This window comes from Heterodontus francisci, chromosome 37 (genome assembly GCF_036365525.1).
Source record: "Heterodontus francisci isolate sHetFra1 chromosome 37, sHetFra1.hap1, whole genome shotgun sequence".
In the NCBI taxonomy this organism is placed as follows: domain Eukaryota; kingdom Metazoa; phylum Chordata; class Chondrichthyes; order Heterodontiformes; family Heterodontidae; genus Heterodontus; species Heterodontus francisci.
The window spans coordinates 37,407,116-37,431,851 of record NC_090407.1 but is presented as its reverse complement, the minus strand read 5'-3'; the positions used below and the strand labels follow the sequence as shown (position 1 = coordinate 37,431,851).

Here is a 24,736-nt window from a genome sequence, read left to right as displayed (position 1 = left end):
AAAACAAGAAATGCTGGAACCACTCAGCAGGTCTGGCAGCATCTGTGGAAAGAGAAGCAGAGTTAACGTTTCGGGTCAGTGACCCTTTATCGGAAGGAAAAGTGTTGCTCTTCTTAAAAAAAAAACATCCACCAAGAATTTCTTCTACAAATAATGCAGGCACTGTGGAATGCCATGCAATGAATGCATCTTAACTGCTTCCTGGATGATAAACACTGATGTGAATATATCATCAGAGATAACGTGACTGAGCGTTCGAACAATAATGAGCTGATTACAGAGAGTCAGCAGGATTTGTGAAGGGTAGGTCATGCCTGACAATTCTGGTTGAATTTTTTAAGGAGGTCACTAACAACGTGGATGGGGGAGTGTCCTTGGATGTTGTCTATATGGATTTCCAGAAGGCCTTTAATGAGGTTCCTCACAAGAGATTGTTGGCAAAACTGAGAGCGCATGGAGTGTGAGGTAACCTTGCGATATGGGTTGACAGTTGGCTGGGAAGTAGGAGACAGAGAGTAAGGACAAAGGGAGTGTACTGTGAATGACCCATGTGACAAGTGGTGATCTGTACTGGAGCCTCAGCTTCTCACCATATATATCAATGACTTGGAGAGAATTGTATATCAAAATTTACAGATGACACTAACTTAATAGGTGCAGTAAACCATGTCGCTGGAACAAGAAAATTACAAAGCGAGATGAACAGATTATGTCTATTAAGACCTATCGACCAGTGAAACAGTTTTTCCTTATTTACTCTTTGAGCCCTTCATATTAAATTCCCCCTATTAATTATTCCAGCAAGATGGCTCCTGGGCTGGAAGCTCCCTAGGAAGCTCCCTTGCTGTTCAACTCTATCCATGGCCATCTGCTCCCATCCCTAACGTTTTCTCCCCCAATCTGCCCTCTTAAACTGTTTAAATTCCCCTGGCTCTTTAAATCAGTTCATTTTAGCCCTATCTAAAAGTTAACAGTTAGTTTAGTGTATGTTACCTGGGCCCACTGCCCTCCCCCAGCCACACCTGCTCTTTGTTTTCTCAATGAAATTGATCCGGATGAAACTGACGAGCACAGCTGCCGATACTTCAATCTCCGATCCTGCTGTCTTCACAGTCCAGAGTGTCTGCAGCCACGGCATGCGGTAAGTCCATTGAGGTGAAGAAGGAGCTGCGGGACCCGAGAGAAGTCCTGTGAAAAGGTGCCCCGAACACCCAAAACATCCACGAACGGCCCCCCCGGCCGCAACTTCAAAGCGCCCGCGGGAGATGGCTCGGAGAGCATCTGCAGCGCACTGTCGGCAATGCTGCATGCCTTTATTTAAACCACTGCAGAAAAACAAAACCCTTAGCAAACGTAATCACCTCTAAGTCTGCCAAATGATGCTTCACCTCCCGAAGGACGTGGATGAGCTTTCCGGACGTCGATGGTGGGCACTGAGGAAATGGCTTATTACCTGCACCAGATTCCACCCCCCCTCCCCCCCCCCCTTTACCCCCCTTCCACCCCCCCCACCCCCGTCCCCTTCCCTGCTCCACCCTCTCAGCTCACCCCCTCACAACCCCGTCCCAGCCCGCCCCCCCCTCGCACCATCTTCACCCCGCACTCCCTTCCCCTGCACCCACCCCCACCCCCTCCCTCTACCCCTCCCCCTTGCATCCCCTCCTCCCACCGGCACCATCCTACACCTGTGTAGGGGCCCCAACAACCCCACTGCCTTGTGGGCGTCTCGGGAGAGACCAAGGCTAAGGGAGTAAACCCTAACAGAAAATCCGGAGCGGAACCCCGTAGGCGGTCATGTGTCACCTTTGGCATGTTTCTGGCAGTTCCTGCAGCCATACTGGTGCCAAACGTCGTGTCCTGCACTCCTTTGGACCCCACCAGAAAGGCCGAGAGGGGGGTTTTGACGACTGGGCAACTCTCAACCTCCATAAATTTGCCCAGGCATGCGCCATGGAGAGGTCACTCCATAGTTGCCTCACAGCGACTAAAACAACACGGAAGGCAGCAGTTACGGGTTATAAGTCCAGATAAATTGGCGTAGAAACTGGGCGCCACGGGTTGCCTTTGTCGGTGGGAGAGGTCATTGCACCTCACTGGACAGCTACCGCCCGCCTCAAACCGGGCAGCCCCCGGTCAATAAGGTTCTGTCCCGCCACAGTCTGCCTGCTTCAATGGGTGCTTGGAGCTCAGGGTCATTGCCCGAAAGGTGGACTGATACACCGCACCAAACAACATGAAAAAAGGAAAGAAGGTACCAGCCCTTCGCTTTGCAAGCTGGAACGTCAGAACTATGTGTCCTGGCCTGTCGGAAGACCTTACACAAATCAACGATTCTCGGAAGACCGCCATCATTAACAACGAGCTCAGTAGATTCAATGTGGACATTGCAGCACTTCAGGAGACTCGCCTCCCCGCGAGTGGCTCTCTAGCAGAGCAAGACTACACCTTCTTCTGGCAGGGCAGGGATCCTGAAGAACCAAGACAGCATGGAGTGGGCTTCGCCATCAGAAACTCCTTGCTCAGCATGATAGAGCCTCCCTCAAATGGCTCGGAACGCATACTGTCCATCCGACTGCTCACCACCTCTGGTCCAGTACACCTACTCAGCATCTATGCTCCAACACTCTGCTCCGCACCTGAAGCTAAAGACCAGTTCTATGAACACCTCCATAACATCATTAGCAGCATCCCCAACACCGAACACCTATTCCTGCTGGGGGACTTTAATGCCAGGGTTGGGGCCGACCATGACTTATGGCCCTCCTGCCTTGGGCGCTATGGCGTTGGAAGGATGAATGAGAACGGGCAGAGACTGCTTGAGTTGTGTACCTATCATAACCTCTGCATCACCAACTCGTTCTTTCACACTAAACCCTGTCACCAGGTTTCATGGAGGCACCCAAGATCACGTCGTTGGCACCAGCTAGACCTCATTGTCACAAGGCGAGCCGCCTTAAACAGTGTTCAAATCACACGCAGCTTCCACAGTGCGGACTGCGACACCGACCACTCCCTGGTGTGCAGCAAGGTTAGACTCAGACCAAAGAAGTTGCATCATTCCAAGCAGAAGGGCCACCCGCGCATCAACACGGGCAGAATTTCTCACCCACAGCTGTTACAAAAATTTCTAAATTCACTTGTAACAGCCCTTCAAAACACTCCCACAGGGGATGCTGAGACCAAGTGGGCCCACATCAGAGACGCCATCTATGAGTCAGCTTTGACCACCTACGGCAAAAGTGCGAAGAGAAATGCAGACTGGTTTCAATCTCATAATGAAGAGCTGGAACCTGTCATAGCCGCTAAGCGCATTGCACTTTTGAACTACAAGAAAGCCCCCAGCGATTTAACATCCGCAGCACTTAAAGCAGCCAGAAGTACTGCACAAAGAACAGCTAGGTGTTGCGCAAACGACTACTGGCAACACCTATGCAGTCATATTCAGCTGGCCTCAGACACCGGAAACATCAGAGGAATGTATGATGGCATGAAGAGAGCTCTTGGGCCAACCATCAAGAAGATCACCCACCTCAAATCTAAATCGGGGGACATAATCACTGACCAACGCAAACAGATGGACCGCTGGGTTGAGCACTACCTAGAACTGTACTCCAGGGAGAATGCTGTCACTGAGACTGCCCTCAATGCAGCCCAGCCTCTACCAGTCATGGATGAGCTGGACATACAGCCAACCAAATCGGAACTCAGTGATGCCATTGATTCCCTAGCCAGCGGAAAAGCCCCTGGGAAGGACAGCATTACCCCTGAAATAATCAAGAGTGCCAAGCCTGCTATACTCTCAGCACTACATGAACTGCTATGCCTGTGCTGGGACGAGGGAGCAGTACCCCAGGACATGCGCGATGCCAACATCATCACCCTCTATAAAAACAAAGGTGACCGCGGTGACTGCAACAACTACCGTGGAATCTCCCTGCTCAGCATAGTGGGGAAAGTCTTTGCTCGAGTCGCTCTGAACAGGCTCCAGAAGCTGGCCGAGCGCGTCTACCCTGAGGCACAGTGTGGCTTTCGTGCAGAGAGATCGACTATTGACATGCTGTTCTCCCTTCATCAGATACAGGAGAAATGCCGTGAACAACAGATGCCCCTCTACATTGCTTTCATTGATCTCACCAAAGCCTTTGACCTCGTCAGCAGACGTGGTCTCTTCAGACTACTAGAAAAGATCGGATGTCCACCAAAGCTACTAAGTATCATCACCTCATTCCATGACAATATGAAAGGCACAATTCAACATGGTGGCTCCTCATCAGAGCCCTTTCCTATCCTGAGTGGTGTGAAACAGGGCTGTGTTCTCGCACCCACACTTTTTGGGATTTTCTTCTCCCTGCTGCTTTCACATGCGTTCAAATCCTCTGAAGAAGGAATTTTCCTCCACACAAGATCAGGGGGCAGGTTGTTCAACCTTACCCGTCTAAGAGCGAAGTCCAAAGTACGGAAAGTCCTCATCAGAGAACTCCTCTTTGCTGACGATGCTGCTTTAACATCTCACACTGAAGAATGCCTGCAGAGTCTCATCGACAGGTTTGCGTCTGCCTGCAATGAATTTGGCCTAACCATCAGCCTCAAGAAAACGAACATCATGGGGCAGGATGTCAGAAATGCTCCATCCATCAATATTGGCGACCACGCTCTGGAAGTGGTTCAAGAGTTCACCTACCTAGGCTCAACTATCACCAGTAACCTGTCTCTAGATGCAGAAATCAACAAGCGCATGGGTAAGGCTTCCACTGCTATGTCCAGACTGGCCAAGAGAGTGTGGGAAAATGGCGCACTGACACGGAACACAAAAGTCCGAGTGTATCAGGCCTGTGTCCTCAGTACCTTGCTCTACGGCAGCGAGGCCTGGACAACGTATGCCAGCCAAGAGCGACGTCTCAATTCATTCCATCTTCGCTGCCTTCGGAGAATACTTGGCATCAGGTGGCAGGACTATATCTCCAACACAGAAGTCCTTGAAGCGGCCAACACCCCCAGCTTATACACACTACTGAGTCAGCGGCGCTTGAGATGGCTTGGCCATGTGAGCCGCATGGAAGATGGCAGGATCCCCAAAGACACATTGTACAGCGAGCTCGCCACTGGTATCAGACCCACCGGCCGTCCATGTCTCCGTTATAAAGACGTCTGCAAACGCGACATGAAATCGTGTGACATTGATCACAAGTCGTGGGAGTCAGTTGCCAGCATTCGCCAGAGCTGGCGGGCAGCCATAAAGACAGGGCTAAATTGTGGCGAGTCGAAGAGACTTAGTAGTTGGCAGGAAAAAAGACAGAGGCGCAAGGGGAGAGCCAACTGTGCAACAGCCCCAACAAACAAATTTTTCTGCAGCACCTGTGGAAGAGCCTGTCACTCCAGAATTGGCCTTTATAGCCACTCCAGGCGCTGCTTCACAAACCACTGACCACCTCCAGGCGTGTATCCATTGTCTCCCGAGATAAGGAGGCCCAAAAGAAAGAAAATCTTCTCTGCTCTACGGAAAACAATTCCAGTCTTGCGGATAGAATTGAGAAAGAACTGAAACCCCAGTTCTTTTTCCCTTTTCTGTCCATAATCAGTGAGCTTTGAAAAGGAAGATGTGTGTATTTCTTACCTTGTGTGCATGGCCAATTTGAATAACCAACAGCACGCTTTTCGTAGGCTTAAGTAAAGAGGATTATTTTTATTCACCTGTTCACCCTGAAAATCTAATGCTACGTCACTCACTCACCACACATGCGCACGCACTCTTGAGAAAGAAAGTCGTTAAAAAAGGATAGTGCACTTTAACAAATTACCAGCAAAGGAATTGTTCATAGGTCATACGATTTGGCTCATCTTGGGGAAAAGACATGCTTTGCGGGCCCAGTGAAGAAGGCGTTTTCACTCCTGAAGTGTAATTGGGTGGATTCAATAGCTGGTGTCGTATATTGAAGTCATTGCAGGATTCTCTCAAAGAGGTGGCTTTTCAGCAGGTCATGAAGTTAGTTGCTTGTAGACTTATCACTAGGAGGTTGGTTTTCTGTACTGGTGGACTTGAAAAGGAACAGGTTCGGAGACTCTAAGATGTTGTAGTCGCCAGTTCTTTTAAGGCATGATGGTACTGCCTTGTCTGCCTTCTGCTTTATCTGCAGTCTGTATTTTAAAGATTTTGTTAAAAGGAGACCAATATGGCTGCCCCACCATATGACTCCTCGGAGTTCCTTTTCCAAATATGATGGGGGTCTAGGTTGACTATCCCCATCCTGGGGCTTATTGTTTATTGTTCTAAGACATTCATCCTGAGGAGGTTTAAGACGATCCATTTCCTTGCTTCAGGAGAAAACTATTTGATTCGGGAAATGTCTCCCTATGGTTTCAGGGTGGGCGTTGATGACACCTCTTAGTCTGGATGCTATTCTTCTGTCCTCTCAGAGAGTGAATACACAAGCTGAAAGTCAGCTGACCTTTGGTGGCTATCTTTGCAGTCATATCCACTTTTAATGTTCATTTAATTTAAAGGTTCATTTAAAACAAAAGGAAAATTCAGTTCCAGAAGATGTTGTGCTGAATATAGTCCATGTTTAAAGTTATGAATAGGATTTGCCTGTACAGGGCATGACACCAGCTTCCCTAGTCATAGTCATACAGCACTGAAACAGGCCCTTCGGCCCACTGAGTCTGTGCCGGCCAACAACCACCCATTTATACTAATCCTACATTAATCCCATATTCCCTATCACATTCCCACCATTCTCCTACCACCTACCTACACTAGGGGCAATTTACAATGGCCAATTTACCTATCAACCTGCAAGTCTTTGGTTGTGGGAGGAAACCGGAGCACCTGGCGGAAACCCACGCGGTCACAGGGAGAACTTGCAAACTCCACACAGGCAGTACCCAGAACTGAACCCGGGTCGCTGGAGCTGTGAGGCTGCGGTGCTAACCACTGTGCCGCCCTATAATCGCATAACCAGATAACCGAAATCCTCACCCCTGGAATCATTCTGGTAAATCTCCTCTGTACCCTCTCCAAGGCCTTGATATCCTTCCTAAAGTGTGAGATCTAGATTTGGACATATCACTCCAGCTGAGGCCCAATCAGTAATTTATAAAGATTTCTGATAACTTCCTGGCCAAGGCTCAGTAGTAATATAAGAGCAAAATACTGTGAATGCTGGAACTCTGAAATGAGAACAGAAAGTGCCAGAAATACTCAGCAGGTTAGGCAGCATCTGTGGAGAGAGAAACAGTTAATGTTTCAGGTTTACAACCCTTCATCAGACCCTTCTGATGAAGGGTCGCAAACCTAAAACGTTAACTCTGTTTCTTTCTCCACAGATGCTGCTAGACCTGCTGAGTCTTTCCGGCTCAGTAGTAGTACTCTTACCTCTGGGGTTCAAGTCTCACTCCAGACACTTGAGCACAAAATCTAGACTGAGGGAGTACTGCACTGTTGGATGTGTCATCTTTCGGATGAGACATGAGCTGAGGGTCCCGTCTGCCTTTGCAGATAGAAGTAAAAGATCCCATGGCGCTACTTTGAAGAAGAGCAAGGGAGTTATCCCAGTGTGCTAGCTGATATTTATCTCTCATCCAACATCACTAAAAAGGTTATCACATGAAAGGTTATTGACCTGAAATGTTAACTCTATTTCTGTCTCCTAAGATGCGGCCAGACCTGCTGAATATTCCCAGCATTTTCTGTTTATTTCAGATTTCCAGCAGCTGCAATACTTTGCTTTTGTAAAAACAGATTATCTAGCATTATCACATTGCTGTTTGTGGGACCTTATTGTGCACATAATTGCCTGCTGCATTTTCTACATTACAGCACTTTTTGAACTACACTTCAAAAAGTACATTATTGTCTATAAATCAGTCGATAGGATTTCAAGCTATTAAACTCTAACTGTTGGACAAAATGTTCCCAACTGCTTCTTGTACCCAGCAAGGTTTTGCATTATTTGCAAGGAAACTTGTGTTGGCTGAATAACAATACATACTACACTTCAAAAATAATTCATTGGATGAATTTCTTGATACTTGGATGTGATAAGCCACTATATAAATGCAGGTATTATAGAGTCCTTCAGTGCTGCAAAGTGATGCATCTGTAAGAACTCTCGAGCAATTCCCCACAACAAAGAAAGAATTGAAGATTTATGGGCTTCTGAAATAGCATGATTTTTTTGCTGCTGCATGTTGTATGTATGGAATGCTTGTTTTTTTTTCCTTTTCTTTCCCCATCTGCCCTGAAGTTATGGATTTCATGCAGCTGGGTGGGAATGACATCCTCCATACCTTGTACAGTTAGCTATCTTTTGTTCACGAATAAAATATTATTTGTTTGAGATTGAACGCTGTCTTCATTAAGAAACATTTAATTTATGAACATAGGCTGACACCCGTGTCTTAACATGTAGGACAACAACATCACAATCCATGGTAAAATTATTCCATTAAAACTTCAAATTGTACCATTTTATTGTCTCCCCTCATGTTTTCTTCCCAAAAGGCATCACTTCACATTTCCCTGCATAAAATGTAAATTGCCAAGTGTCTGCGCATTTAACTAGTCTGTCCAGTACCCTTTCTAACCATCCCACAAAACAGAAAAAGAAATAGCGAAATCGGAAGGACAAAAAAAAAGGGAACAGGTACTATGATCCATTCCTGGATTGGCCCAGCATCCCTCTTCATGGGTCCCTCATATTTCATGCTCCCTAAAAGAGCAGTTGTGTGTCTAATGACTTTAGGTAACAAGTCTTCCATCTCCGCCCTGTGCTGCAATGGCCATTCTCATCCCTTCTCAGATCTAATCACAGAATGGTAACAGCACAGAAGGAGGTCATTCGGCCCATCGTGTCAGCACTGGCTCTCTGAAAGAGCAGTTCCCTCAGTCCCATTCCCCTGCCTTCTCCCCATAACCCTGCACGTTCTTCCTTTTCATATAACTGTCTAATTCCCTTTTGAATCCTTCAATTGAACCTCCCTCCACCACATTCTCAGGCAGTGCATTCCAGACCTTAACCACTCGCTGTGTGAAAATGTTTTTCCTCATGTCACTTTTGCTTCTCTTACCAAATACTTTAAATCTGTGCCCTTTCGTTCTTGATTTTTTTACGAGTGGGCACAGTTTCTCTATCTACTCTGTCCAGACCCCTCATGATTTTGAATACCGCTATCAAATCACCTCTCAGCCTTCTCTTCTCCAAGGAAAACAGTCCTAACTTCTCCAATCTATCTTCATAACTTAAATTCCTCATCCCTGGAAACATTCTCGTGAATATCTTCTGTACCCTCTCCAGTGCCCTCAAGTCTTTCCTCAAGTGCGACACCCAGAATTGGATGCAGTACTCCAGCTGAGGCCGAACTAGTGTCTTATACAAGTTCAACATAACTTCCTTGCTCTTGTACTCTACGCCCCTATTAATAAAGCCCAGGATACTGTATGCGTTATTAACTGCTCTCTCAACCTGATCTGCCACCTTTAATGACTTATGCACATATACACCCGGGTCCCTCTGCCTCAGCACCCCCTTTAGAATTGTGCCCTTTATTCTATATTGTCTCTCCACGTTCTTCCTACCAAAATGAATCACCTCACATTTCTCTGCATTGAACTACTTCTGCCACCTGTCTACCCATTCCACCAACTTGTCTATGTCCTTTTGAAGTTCTACACTATGCTCCTCTCAGTTCACAATACTTCCGAGTTTTGTATCAACTGCACACTTTGAAATTGCGCCCTGTACGCCAAGGTCTAGGTCATTAATATATATCAGGAAAAGCAAGGGTTCCAACACTGATCCCTGGGGAACTCCACTACAAACCTTCCTCCAGCCCGAAAAACATCCATGAACCCACTACTCTTTGTTTCCTGTCACTCAGCCAATTTCGTATCCATGTTGCTACTGTACCTTTTATTACATGAGGTACAAGTTTGCTCACAAGTCTGTTGTGTGGCACTGTATCAAATACCTTTTGAAAGTTCATGTACAACACATCAGCAGCATTGCCCTCATCAACCGTTACCACCTCAAAAAACTCCAGCAAGTTAGTGAAACATGATTTTCCCTGAAGAAATCCATGCTGGCTTTCCTTAATTAACTCACATTTGTCCGTGTGACTATTGATTTTGTCCCGAATTATTTTTTCTGGAAGTTTCCCCACCATCAAAGTTAAGCTGACTGGCCTGTCATTGCTGGGCTTATCTTTGCACCCTTTTTTGAACAAGGGAGTAACGTTTTTCAATTCTCCCATCCTCTGGCACCACCCCTGAGTCTAAGGAAGACTGAAAAATTATGGCCAGTACCTCTGCGATTTCCACCCTCACTTCCCTCAGTATCCTTGGATGGTAGAAAGCTCCTTTCCTACATTCCTCATTTCCTACATTAAGCACCTTGGGATGTTTTACACTAAAGGTGCTATATAAATTCAGTTTTTTTTGTTATTATATTTGGCCATTGTATGCGCTTTCAGCAAGGGTAACTGGCCATCCTGATCTCAATCATCTGCTGTTCATCAGGCAAATGAAATTTGAAACTACATTAGTAGTGTGAAAATGAGCTCGATGTTGGTAACCTTTTACAAAAACCTTTGTAAGTACCAGAAAACAATAACTTGGATCAACTTATACAATTTGGGGCAGATTGGAATTTTATATATCAAAAAGGTAGCATGCTAACTTGAAATCTGTATCTTAGCTTTTTGTGTATGACCTTAACTGTTAATTATGATGTGAAAATGGCTTTCAATACAGAAGTTTAGCTAATCCAAAAGCTTTGATGTACAAACAGCATTGCAGTCAAGGTCTAATTCCTTGAATTTACATAAAGCTTTTAGACTAATTTCCTCATGTAACTTTAGAATTATGACCTTGAATTACAGACAACCTTTGGCATGAAAGGGAAATTCATTTAGGGTGAACATTTGCCGTGAAAATTGTGGTGAAGGCTCCATTATTGCCTGACGGACTGTCTATTCTGATTTTGCCAGTGGGTTGAATAAAGCATTACTTCATCATGGCTGTATATTTGTCAACTACGAATCTTCATTTTTATCCATTGACAGTAGTAGATAATAAAAGGTTATATATACTTAACTGATGACATCTAAAAGTCTTAACTTATATCTTTCTCTGTCAGTGCAATGATTTGAAGCCAAGATTTTTCTGGTGACACGTTACTAATAGCCTATTTATTACACATACAGATAACTTAGTCTCTCACAGGCATATGTACACTATCTTCTGTACAGACAGTGATGACATATAACTGCAAATTTGGGTAATAATTTTAATCTTTATGTCTTTGTTTAACCCTTTCCTTGGTATCAAATCACTCATTACACACTTCTGACTAAAATATCTGCAGAGCATATTTGGTTTGCCACAGTTATCTGAATTGAGACTGCGTATGCTCATTAACTATATTTTTAATGCAGTCAATTCATAAGGTTATTTAATTTGTTAATTTATTTGTAGGAAGGGAAATTGGAAGTAGCATTGTTAATTTTATCCCTTTTAGGTTTCCTTGACACACACATCATACTCAGATTGTGGGAAAGCCTCTACCAGTACTCTTCTTTAACCAGTTGCAACAGGATTCTCCCTGTGACCTTTCATCTCCTTTTCCATAGATGATGGTGTGGTTGGGAAACGGTAATATCACATATGTAGGATCATGGACATTAATCACCATCCTATCATTTGGAACTCTTGCATATTTTGTTACTTCCACTGACTTTTTGTTGAAAAAAAAAAATGGGTGAATCAAGTTCCCGTTAGGTAAGGGATTTTAGTGCTCGGGATGGAACACATCCCCACTTTAGCCACTTAGCTTCAGAATCAAGCCCTTCCAAGTTAGGCCCAGCATTAGATTCCCTGCCTCAACAACATGCCTCAGCCTGTACCTCAGAAGTGCACTCCCCACACCAGTTGGATTTTTATTCCATTTCCTACATCAGTCATCCGATGACTCCTCTGAATGAGATTGTCAGTCTGTGCCTGATTAGGGGTAGTGGGCCCACACCAAAAATAAGCTGTATTAAGACTGCCTAAACTTTATTTTTAATGCAGTCAATTCATAAACCTGTTTAATGAAATGAGTGTAGCTGTTTATTTCGCAACAACTTCATTTAGGTTTGTTCCTGAGAATTCCTGTCTGTTGGTAGCTATTGCTGTTGTAGAATTAACTAGCTCTTAGTTGGGCTGTTTGATGGGGCACTGTGTGGAGGATAAATGCTTCATTTCAAAAAATAGAAAATCTGACCTAGTCAGCTCACATTATTTGAATTGTGCTTTCTGCCAGCTTACCGTGAAGAGAATTGACCTCGCCCTGCAGACAATCTGTCTTTTTGGCTGAAGGAAATTGCTTGACGACCAGATGGAAAATGCAGTGTGGCTGGATGCTTCAGTTCAGGGGAACTGAAAAATAAATGACATGGAATCTGTTGCCATGCAATAGCTACTCTGATACTCTCGTCAACCCAGTGACTACTAAGTAATTCATGAAACACTCCACTTCAAGTTATCCCAGCATGCTATTACTGATCCTGGTCAATATAGAGTAAATGAATTGTTGCAATATCTAGTGCATGCAACCTCTTTACTGTTAAAGTGACACAGCATCTTTAAGTAGCATTTTAGAGATTTGCTTCAATTTCATTGCTTCATGGTGAGAGTGGGCCAATATAAAGCTATTTTATAGTGTCTTAAAGTGCATCAGTTAAACTGATGGATCAAGATTAAGAATCTGGGATGGTAGCAGCCCAAACTTTCTTTGTGGGGCCCAGATGAAGATTCCTGTAACTTTTCAACTTTCTCATAAAGGTCTCCGCTTTTTGCCAGCCGGATTTTATTGAGCTGAATGTTCATGGCAGATGCTCACCCAGTTCGCCATTAAGATAGCTTTATACATTAGAGGACCCCGATTTGCATGTACTCATAAGGCTCCTGCCTGATTCAGGTAGCTACATCAACCTCCCAGGAAAACAGCGTTAAAATGGCCACAGTATGTTGAAAGAAGAATAAGTATACTGCTTTGATTTTAGCTTACATTTCACCCAGTTTTTATAATCTCTATTTGTTAACTTAATATGGGGTAATTGTCGCTTGCATTTACACAGCTCCTTTCACCACCTCGGTTTGTCCCAAAGTGCCTCATAGTCAATTAAGTACTTTTGAAGCGCAGTCACAGTTGCAATTAGGGAAACACTGCAGTTAATTTATGCACAGCAAGATCCCATAAACACCATGAGATAAATGACTAGCTAAGCAGTTAGGTGATGTTGGTTGGAGAATAAATGATGGCCAGAGACACAGAAATCTGATGACCCTGGTATCCTTGTGGCCCACTAGGGGTTTGAATCTATGCTGTTTGATAAGTGTGAATTTATAAAAGTAAACAAGTTTATGATGTGTGAGTTAGGCTGGTATGGGCCCTTTTACCTGCACCAACAGGATTTAGATCAACCCAGAACTGATGGTATGCCAGGTCCTAAATGAAACGAGCTTGGGTCTGAATCTACTTCCTGTGGTTATGAACCCATGCCATGAAACAGCCTCATATGCTATAATATGGTGCAGGAAGGAATTCTTTTTAGAAATTAGATCTAAGGCACATTGTTGGGGGAGAATGGGGTGGGGGCAGTGGTCGAATTCTCCCTGGAGAATTTCACCTGATAAGGGTAGTAATTTTTTTGTTCCTTTTGTGGATGTCACTGGCTTGGCCAGCATTTATTGTCCATTCCTAATTGCCCTTGTGAAGGTGGTGGTGAGCTGCCTTCTTAAACTGCTGCAATCCTTAGGGTGCAGGTACACCCACAGTGCTGTTTGGAAGGGAAATTAAGTTTGAGCCATTGAGAAAATTGTTCCATCCCTCAGCACTGCCAACACTGATCCAGAAATTCGCAGATTAATTCAAATGACAAAAAATTGCAAAATGAATCGTCCATTTGCGTGTCTGTATTAAATTTGTAGGTATTGAAAGAAAACTGGAAAATAGGTTATATAGACTTATTGCCATAAAGTAATAGTGGGCAGTTATAATTCCCACAAAATAGATTTGGAACAGTCATTAGTAGAAAATCCTTAAAGGGGAAGAAAGGAGAAGTTTAAAAGTCGTAACGTTTCTCATTGTTTTGTGTCTTTTCTTTCAGGCTGTTTACTTCCACACATCCCGAAACTGCACTCACATTGCAATCATTGTGGAAGTGGTGGCTATTATGAAGAAGCGTGAAGGGAGTGAACAAGTTCTGTCGTGTGGGTTTGGAATTCTCCACTTGTACAACAGGCAGAAGCTTACATCAGATGCAGCTAAAAGTCAAAATGTTAAAAGGTGAGCACTTTGCATTACCATCTGTAGTTTTACAATAGTTGCATTAGAAATACAACAAAATCTGGTCAAATGACGGACAACTGTAAAATATGGGCACTTCATGACAGTTCCTCATATTTTACATTATAGAAGATAAAAGAGGCACACTGAAATTACAGACACTTGTAAATTTTGGACTACAACAGCCTTTAATGTACCAAGCCCTATTTATTTAGTGTGTTTTATGCTTTAAAACATGGGCCACTGATGAAGGCTTTTGACATCCGGATCTGGCAGCTTTCTCCGATACAGACCAGTATCAAAATGCTGTCACTTGTCAACTCTGCTTCAGTTGCTCTTGATGATAATGATATGGGTGCCCTGTTATCTTGCATCGGGCAACAAGCTTGAATAGGGAGTTAGCATTAGACTGTGGCTCAGGATGTGCACTAATGAGTCGGAATTTCTGTCTTTATTTCCTGATCGCATAACTCATTTCATACCCATTTTGTTCTGCCGTCAGTGCTTTGCCCTCTGCTCCTACTGTTCCACCAGTTGTTGTTTCTTCCTTGGTGGGCCCTCCGGCAACCTAACTCCTTCCACTCTAAAGGTCAGCACTTTATCTACTGGGAGTCCACCTGAGTCTCCAAATATTGCCAGTACACCACACCTGCCTTCTCCAAAAGGTCCCCTACAGCACCAATCTTTGACTAGGATGGATAGGCCTGTTGGTTTCTGGAATCAAGTATGCATCAGGCTGTAACTATTCTTTGCAGATTACCCTGATACATAGAATACTACATACCTGACCATTTGGATAATATGGACTCCTGCAAAATGCGGTCCGCTGCTGGCACTTCCCTATATGTTCTTAATTCACAGGCTTCACTATATTTTTCTTGTGCCCTCGCTGCCTGACATTGGAGCGTTATCTTGCAATGTTTATTTACTTAATAAAATAATGAAAGTGATGCGGATGTTATTTAGTATTTGTCACCGTGAACATGCTGGGAATTAGCACAATTTCATACAATTTTTGGTCATTGTCAGCTTTAAACACTTCCTCAGCAGGTATCGCACTGCCGTGATTCAGCCAACTGCTGTAACCTCAACTTCTGAAGAACACCCCGTTACACTTCTGTTTCACAACCTAGCGAACATGGCAGTGAGGTTGCCTAGTTAGTGTTGAATTATGTGCAATTTTGTACCCATATAAATGGGTCCAGTTGAAACCTGACTGATTTCATGTAGGACTCTTACAGCTGATAGAGGGGGGAGACATTTTACAAATTCAAATGTAACCATTTTTCCTTTTCTAAGATTAAAATCTGTCATCCATGGAGAATGTGTTTTAAAAATTCTTAAATGCACCAATGATAATTGTAAAATTCAAGATTTTCCAGCATGTTCTTGGATTCACTAGAAATGCAGTTATTTGGCACGCTGGAAATATTGTGCACAATCCAGAATTTGCTGTTTACAGCCCTGACCAGAATGGCCCATTGGTCAAATCCCCATTCGTTAGTTGGCATTTTGAAAAAGAACATTAATTATTTTTTTCCTTCCATATCTATTTGTACTGGCAGGAAGAAAAACATATTAAAAACAATTAATTCCTAAATGGCAAGTATTGTAGTTTTGAATAAGTGACCTTTTTAGTTGGAAAAAATGCGCTGCTCTTGTTTAATGTAGATTCTAAAATAAAGCATCACAATCAAAACATTTTTGGAAGGGCTTTGGCTTTCATGTATTTCTCATTATTTCCTTTTCAATATAAAGTTCACCTAGAGTTTAAGTTACAAGCTCACGTCCCACTGCACTTTCACTGCAATTGCTTATTTTTATAAATTTAGATCTGTTTTTAAATTGTCAGGTTTTTTTGGGAAAGTTTTAGTCTTATGTTGTTAGATTCTAGGTAGGCATGAATGCCTTGGTTTCAGTACATGTTCAAATTGCAATAATCACTTTTTCTTTATGAAATCTAAAATGGAAATCTAATTGAAATATTTTTGAGTAACATTTTATAGATTAAGAGAATAGATTATGGGATTGCACAGGTCTGTAAATCACCCCTGGATCTGAGATTGGCAGGCAGGCAGGAGGAGGAAAGATGTCACTTCCACAGCGTATAATAAGGACAGCCTAAATAACAACTTGTGTTCACGTAGCACCTTTATCTAGTAAACTTCCCAAGAATTTTAACAGAGGAGAAACAGATGCCAACCTGTAGTGGGAGAGTTAGCAGAGGTTAAAGAAGAGGCTTTTGGAGGGGGGGGCCGATATAGCAAGGAGGAGGGATTCAGGGACAGTGTTGCAGAATATAGAGAGGTTGAAGGATATGATAGATATGCCACCTCTATGGGTCTTGCCTGGTGGACAGCTTGTTATGGCAGGCCTATAGCAGCCTAATTTCTCACTGAGAATTTGGTATAATTTTCTTTGGCAGGAGAAACGATAAACATTTTTAGTGAGTTTATGTGGGCTAGAGTAGTTAAGCTTGAAGTTGTTGTTTAAAGGAGATAGAAATATATAAAATGTATAAAGGCAAAATACTGCAGATGCTGGGAATATGAAATAAAATCGCTATCTTCCAGTCGCCTGTCATTTTAATTCTCTGTCCCCACTCCCTCTCTGTCCTTGACTTCCTACAATCTTACAATGAACCTCAGCGTAAGCTTGAGGAACAGCAACTCATCTTTCAGTTAGGCACTTTGGAGTCTTCTGGAATCAACATTAAGTTCAACAATTTCAGATCATAACAAAAATAGTTTGTTTCTTTACTTGTCCCATTACAATGTCCTTTTGCTTTGCATCTTCATTCCTTTTCTGATTTAATCTCTCCTGCCTTCCACCCTATCACAGACCTTCCCTTTGTTCTTTCCTACCTCCCCCTTCCCCCTTCCCTGCCTCTGTACTTGCTTAAAACCTGTTACATTTCTATCTTTTTCCTGTTCTGAAGGGTTATCAATCTGAAATGTTAATTCTCTTTCTCCATCGATGCTGCCAGATCTGAGTAATTGCAGAATTTTCTGTTTTTATATTGTATGTAATATTTGTGTTTCTGTACTTTTGATCTTAAAAATCCAGGATGTTGTTTTTGAAATTTTTAACAAAAGAATTGATCCCTTAATTCAACAGGTGCCACTTCTCTCCCTCGCCTCAATCCTCCCAGTGATCTTTACACATCTGTCACTGGACGTTGCTTTGCCCAACCACCTCATGTAATTAAAACAAAACCTTTTATTAAATATTAATTTTGTTTGACAGCTCTTTGAAGGTTTGTTTAAATTATTATTTAATCTCTCTACTGTGCAAGATAAAGGATGTACAGCTGTTTAAAGTACAGCTCCCAGTAGACACAGGGTGACTGCACAAAACCTGGCCTTGAGCCTGACACTTGCTGCTAATGCAGCTTTTTGATTGAGAGAGAACACAAAGTACGCAATAGAAGATTTCTGCACAGATTCAGTAAGTGTTGGCTTTCCACAGGTCCTGATTTGAGGTAGCTTTTCAAGTCACTTCAGCAGACACTATATTGCATTGTACCTGGAATTTTTGGTGGCTACAAAGTGAATAAAGCAACATCATCCTTCTACACCTTTCATGTCTGAAACGTCATCCTTTAACCTCTGAAACCCTCATCCCTGCCTTTATTATCTCCAAACTTGGCTATGTTGGCTATGCTAATGCTCTGCTGGCCAACCTCCCATCTTCCATAAATTTGTATTCATCCAAAACTCTGCTTTCATATCTTAACTCGCACCAAGTCTTGTTCACCCATCATCCCTGTGCTTGCTAACCTAAATTGGTCTGACAGTTTTAAAATCTTCATCCTTGTTCTCAAAACCCACCATGGCCTCACCTCTTTCTATCTCTGTAGGCTCATCCAGCCCTCCAAGCCTTCGAGATCCCTGCAATCCTCCAATTCTAGCATCTTGTGCATTTCTGATTTTAGTCACTCTACCATTGACAGCTGCGATTTTAGTATTTTGGTCCAAAGCTCCAAATTCCCTCCCTAAACCCCTCTCTACAGCTCTCTCCTCCTTTAAGATGCTCCTTAAAACCTATCTTTTTGATCAAGCTTTTGGTCATCTGCCCTGATATCAGCCTCAATGCCTCAGTGTCAAAATCTTTCATTAATGTTCTGTTAAGTGCCTTGAGATGTTTTGCTACTTCAAAGGCACTATATAAATGCAAGTTATCGTTGACGAGAATATACTGTGCATACAAAAATTTTCACAAAAGCATTGACTAAAAATGTTCAATACCAATGAGCTACTGTTTGTGGTGTTTACCTAGTTATTTCAATCTATAACTGCTTTTAACAAAGCATAAATTGCGTTTGCATTAAATTTTGTGTGCCCAATATATGAAAAGAAAGAACTTGTAATTAGATAGCACCTTCCACAACTCGTGACATCTCAAATTGCTTCACAGCCAATGAGGTGCTTTTGAAGTGTAGTCACACTGTAGGGAAACGCACAGAAGGGTTCCACAAACAGCAGTGAGGTGAATGATCAGATCATCTGTTTTGATGTTGCTGGTTGCTCAAGGTGAAGAGGATCATCATGCGCAAAACAGACTTTGTTCATTTTGTAGCCACTAAGAGCAGACATGACTTTAATTGCAGCACAGTGTACAAGCCGGAAACTATATCAGCTGGGAAAAGGAAGCAGTGTTTGTGTTTTAATAAACATGCTTTCAAAGTAATTCGGGGAATGAAACTTGGGTGCCTGATTATATAGATGCACAATAACATTTCAAAACAAATATAGAAATTAAAGAATTGGTGATGAAAATTACACCAGTAAATAATGTGGATCATGATGTGTGTGTTATGTAGGGAGCCATATTGTGCCATATTAGTCAGCATGGCTCAGTGGATAGCACTCTCACCTCCAACTTAGAAGGTTGTGGGTTCAAGTCCCACTCTAGACTTGAGCACAAAAATCTAGGCTGATACTACTGTGCAGTAACGGGGAAGTGCTCCTTTGTTGAAGGTGCTGTTTTTCAGATGAGATGTTAAATCGAGTCCCTGTATGCTCTCTTAAGTGGATGTAAAAGATCCCACAGCATTAGTTTGAAGAAGACCAGGGAATTTCTTCTGGCCAATATTTATCCCTCAATCAAAATCTCTAAAAATAAATTATCTGGTTATTATCACATTGTTTTTTGTGGATCTTGCTGTGTGCAGGTTGGTTGCCCCATTTCCTATATTATAGCAGTGACTACACTTCACAAAACAACAGAAGTCCGAGTGTTTCAAGCCTGTGTCCTCAGTACCTTGCTCTATGGCAGCGAGGCCTGTACAACATATGTCAAACAAAAGTGACATCTCAACTCATTCCATCTTCACTGCCTCCGAAGAATCCTTGGCATCAGGTGGCAGGACTGTATCTCCAACGCAGAAGTCCTTGAGGCGGCCAACATCCCCAGCACATACACCCTATTGAGCAAGTGGCGCTTGAAATGGCTTGGCCATGTGAGCCGCATGACAGGATCCCCAAGGATGCATTGTACAGCGAGCTTGTCACTGGTGTCAGACCCACCGGCCGTCCATGTCTTCGCTTTAAAGACGTCTGCAAATGTGACATGAAGTCCTGTGTTATTGACCACAAGTAATGGGAGTCAGTTGCCAGTGGACAGCCATAAAGGCGGGGCTAAAGAGTGGCGAGTCAAAGAGACTTAGCAGTTGGCAGGAAAAAAGACAGAAGTGTAAGGAGAGAGCCAACTGTGTAACAGCCCCGACAACCAATTCTATCTGCAGTGCTTGTGGAAGAGTCTGTCACTCTAGAATTGGCCTTTATAGCCACTCCAGGCGCTGCTCCACAAACCACTGGCCACCTCTAGGCGCTTACCCATTGGCTCTCGAGACAAGGGGGCCAAAGAAGACACTTCAAAATCACAAATGTGGCAGTCATCTCAAAGGCAGAGCTCCCAAGTGTGTTGGCACAAATCAAACAGGCAGCTTCAGTAGATCAGACACATCTGCAGGAGGATGGAAGACGCTTGCATACCCAAGAACCTTCTGTATGGTGAGGTAGCCGGGGTCAGACGACCAGTGGGGCATCCAGAGCTGCGCTTCAAGGATGCTTGCAAGTGTGACAAGAAGGCTCTAAATGTCAACTATCGCACTTGGGAGTCACTAGCTAGCGAAAGAGGGAAATGGCAACACATTCTGTGGACGTATGTGCACTACCACGATGACCAGTTGCAACAGCAGCTTGGCAACAGGCGCCAACGTCGAAAACAACAACTCACAGCATCGCTTGGCAGCTTCATGTGCAGCACTTGTGGCAGAACTTGCCTCTCAAGGATTGGTCTTCACAGCCATCAACAAAGGTGCACCAAGAGAATACACCCCACTTAAATGGATTGTTTGCTGTGTGTCCATCATCTTTCGTAGATGGAAGGATGCCAACCAACACTTCAAAAGTACCTCATTGGCTGTAAAGCGCCTTGGGACATCCTGAGCTTGTGAAAGGTGTTGTATAAATGATCTTTCGTTACGGTACTTTCAGTGAATAAACATATTATTAACGCTTTCCTTTTTTTCATGAATGTAAAGATAGCAAGGGCTGAAATGGATTCATGACTATGAGTGCAATGTGATTGACACCTGTCAGTGCATTGCAGTGGATGTTGCAGATTCCCTGAACGGCAGCCCTCAAAGTACTGCAGTTAAATTTCACATGGCCTTGCTCTTTCCCACTTAACCTAAATAGGCATTTCTCATGTCTGCATTTTGATGGTACTGCTGGTTCTTTAACTGTGGAGAGTGTGAAATTGATTTCCTTTCTAGCAGGGATCATTAAGTAGCAATCAGGAGAGATCAGTTGCTGATTTTGTTTCTTGCTCCTCCCTAATCCAGGAACACGAAGCGTTCATGCTTCTATCTAAGTCATGCTGTGGACAGGTGGGAAATGATAGGAGTGATTTCCTTTTTCACTTCTCAACTGACTGAAGACAATGGCCGGAATTTTACATCACCCTCGGTGGTGTAAATGGAGCAGGAGGCACCCAACCCACTCCCACCTCCGCCGCCGTTTTACACAGGGAGGCGGTGGTGAAAAATAGCCTGCCCGCCCCAAGCCAATCAAGGCTCTTAAGTGGCCACTTAAGGGTCTTTGCCTGCCTCCACGTGGATTTTACATGTGGCAAGCGGGTGTCCTGGAGCCTGTAGAAGCTGCCTAATGAAAGCAGGCGGCTCTTGAACGTCCCGGGAGGTGCCCTCATTTTCGGGTACCCTGTGCCTGATGGAGGGCCGCCTCCATTACCCCAGCCACCCTCAACACCCAACACGCCCCCTTCCCCCCCAGTTGACCACCCTTGCCTTGCCGGGGCCCGACCTGAGGCCAATTAAGGACTGGGGCCACGTAAAATCGCTGCGTGGCTTCCAGACCCAGTGGAGGCAGGATCGCCCCTGACTTTTAAGTCAGTGGGTGGGGCCTATCCCGCCACGTAAAATTCTGGCCCATGTCTGCAAAGCCATTGTTAGTCCAACTGGTTGAAAAAGGTAGCCATTAACATGGAATAGACCATTAGCATTTCTAATGCTTTCTTCAACACTTGACCAGATATGACATCTGGTTCAGAGTTCCAGCAGTTACCATGTGTATTCGCAGTACAGGGGAGGTCACCTGACCTCTTACTCCATTTTGTCTTGCAGCAAAAGTGTCCATTTTGGAGTTCAATTCCTCAGTTCATTTTTCAAATTCATAATTGCTTCTTGTGTGAGTGTGACAGTCAGTATAAAGCAGTGAGTAAACCTGGGGCATTTTTTGATCTGTATGGCTCGCTATCAAACCAGACAGCACACTTACCTATTGAACCAAAATAAAAAATGAAAATGCTGGAAATACTGAGCTACTCAGCAGGTCTGGCAGTATCTGTGGAGAGAGAAACAGAGTTAACGTTTCAGGTCTGTGACTTTTCATCTGAATGGGATTATTTGGTTACTAATAGGTGTTGCATGTGACTAATTCTTTTGACTAGATTTACACATCGAAGTTGGCTTAGTTCCCTCTAATCTTAAACTAACCTTAGAATCTGTTTTCCAAAAGCAAGGATTTTTCTTAAACTTTCAATTTCAAGCCAAGAATCTGGATGCATCCATGACAAACACAAATTACTTTTCAATGGTCAGAAGTACTGCTTCAGTAACTCTATTACAAATTAAGGCCACTTTACTTTATTAAATACAACAACTTTTCAAAACTCGGGTGCAAATAAACCTCTCCTGTCTCTACTTTTAGACTTCACTGCCTGGGCTGTAATCTGGTGCAGTAGATTGCCCACCCATTGTAGAATCTGCCTGATTTTTCATTCCATTGATTTCTGTTACAATGGGTGTGGGTTCCACTCCATCTGATTACCACCCAGAGTGTGAAGATGGAAATTTACTCCCATGTGTTTTCAAATTTGCTGCTTTTGGAAGAGTTGGTGGATGGGTAAAACTGGTTGGTCGTTTGTTGTCACAACTAATTACTATCAGATATTGTTGTTAGACTAGATACGGATAAATTAGTGTGCACACGTCCTGAGATGAGTGGTCCATATGTCTTGATTTAAATGTGTACAAAACTCATTTGATACAGAATCAATGAATATTTTGTACAGTTAAGGCATTAATAGAATTCAGCTCTGAAGTTTTATTTTCAGCTGTTGCAGAGGTTTCTGTGAGTGAATATCTTGGTGGCTGATTGACTACACTCTACTCTTGATTTGTATTAATTTGAATTGGATAATATAAATATTTTTGGTACGAAATTCTGATTTTAATGCTTTATTTGTATTGCTTAATTTAAGTTTTTTTTGCACAGAAATAGAATGTTAATGAATTTAGAAACAATTTCTCTGGACTTCTGTGAAAGTATTAAGCAAATATGCAGTGATGATTACATCAGTTAATAAATCATTTATCTCCAGTATGCAAACCTATCTCTGATGTTTTCTTTTTGTATTCGTCATGCAGATTAATGGCCCTCTACTTGAGGAGGCCTGGAGCAATGCTAGTAGAAATCTTTGTAGTTTTATCTGCACTGCTTGCCCACATTATGTGACCAGAAATAGAGATGAGGCTGTACAAGTACAAGATTACCTAACTAAGTATTCATGTTTGTTCTTCAGGACAACCATTGTATCATTCTTTGTAGTGAACCATGATTGTGTGTGTGTGCTTGTGCTTACAGTTATCTATAGTTAACACTGTTATATTAAAGTTGAGATACATGTAAATATTTTAGGGAACAGTTCAAATAGTTTGCAGTGATGATTACCCGAGTTAATAAATCATTTCCTGCTCCATTCCCACCGACCTGAGAATTTGATGCCACCAGTTTTGGCTGTGGAAAAGACTCCCACCAGACTCCAGCGGGAGACTCATTAATAATGCACATCAGGGTCCCATGATGCACAATGGCATTTTCTAAGTAGGTGCTCACCATGTCTGTTCCGCAGGTAAATCCATTGAGAAGCCAGTGGGGACACTAAAATAGAAGAAACTTTCTGTAGTAATATTTCACTATGTTAAAGGCATTGTATAAATGTAAGTAGCTGTTGTTGTCGTGGGCCCCGAGGGGCAGGAGTGACCCTCCAGACTCTACAAGGAAAGGCTAGGGCTCTGCTACCCCAGACGACCACCCCCCACACTCTCCACCCATGTGATCCTGCAAGCACCTGCACCCCCCCCCCCCCCCCCCCTCAAAGACCTACTCTGTTGCCAGTGAACCTCTTCTGATACCAGTTAGCGATCTCTCTGCTGCCGATTTTCCTGTTACATTCCGGACCAACTGATGTTTTTCATTGTAAACTACTGAGAAGCTTACTGGTGGGATTCAAATGTGATATTAAAATCTGCCTGGTCTCCGAATCACATTCCCATATGGGATTGATTGCCTTTTATTCCTGTCAGATTTTCGCCGGGAGGTAAAGTCAACCCTTTTGGGTCTTGTCTATTCCATGCATGTAATGGAGCTCTACAGGATATAAATCACATTGCGTCTTTATGCAAAACATGATATCAAATCTGGCCAAATAGTAATTTGCATCAAGTTTTAGAGTACCTCTAAAAGTGGCGTTTTAAAAAAAAAAAAGCAAATTAATACAAATAGCTCACATTGTTTTCCTTGCTTTTTGCCTTTCTGGTGATATCCAAGAAAAACATATTGAGTGCTGCAGGCCTCATCAGGGAAGATGTGTAAGAGCTGAAGTAATAGTTACAGTTGAATCTAAAGCACTTTAACCTAATGGCTGAATCTGCACTGATGTTCAGTCAAATTGCCCTTGAGAAGGTGGTGCTGAGCCACCTTCTTGAACCGCTTGTATTTGGCAGTTATCAGGTCAGGTCTCTGAAAGTTCAGAAAGGAGATACAATTGTTAATAAAAGAAAAGAAAGAACTTTCATTGATGTAGCACCTTTCCAGACCTTGGGG

General features: G+C 43.2%; 1 protein-coding gene across 6 annotated transcripts in view; it reads left to right on the top strand.

Annotated features, from left to right (window-relative positions):
- The window catches only part of nphp4 (nephronophthisis 4), a 532,906-nt gene that overhangs the window by 67,574 nt on the left and 440,596 nt on the right, over positions 1-24,736 (top strand). For all 6 annotated transcript variants that reach the window (XM_068017516.1, XM_068017513.1, XM_068017512.1 and 3 more), the window contains one exon: positions 14,146-14,324. In XM_068017516.1, the coding sequence (XP_067873617.1) occupies positions 14,146-14,324 (179 nt within the window). The remainder of the gene's footprint in view (positions 1-14,145; positions 14,325-24,736) is intronic.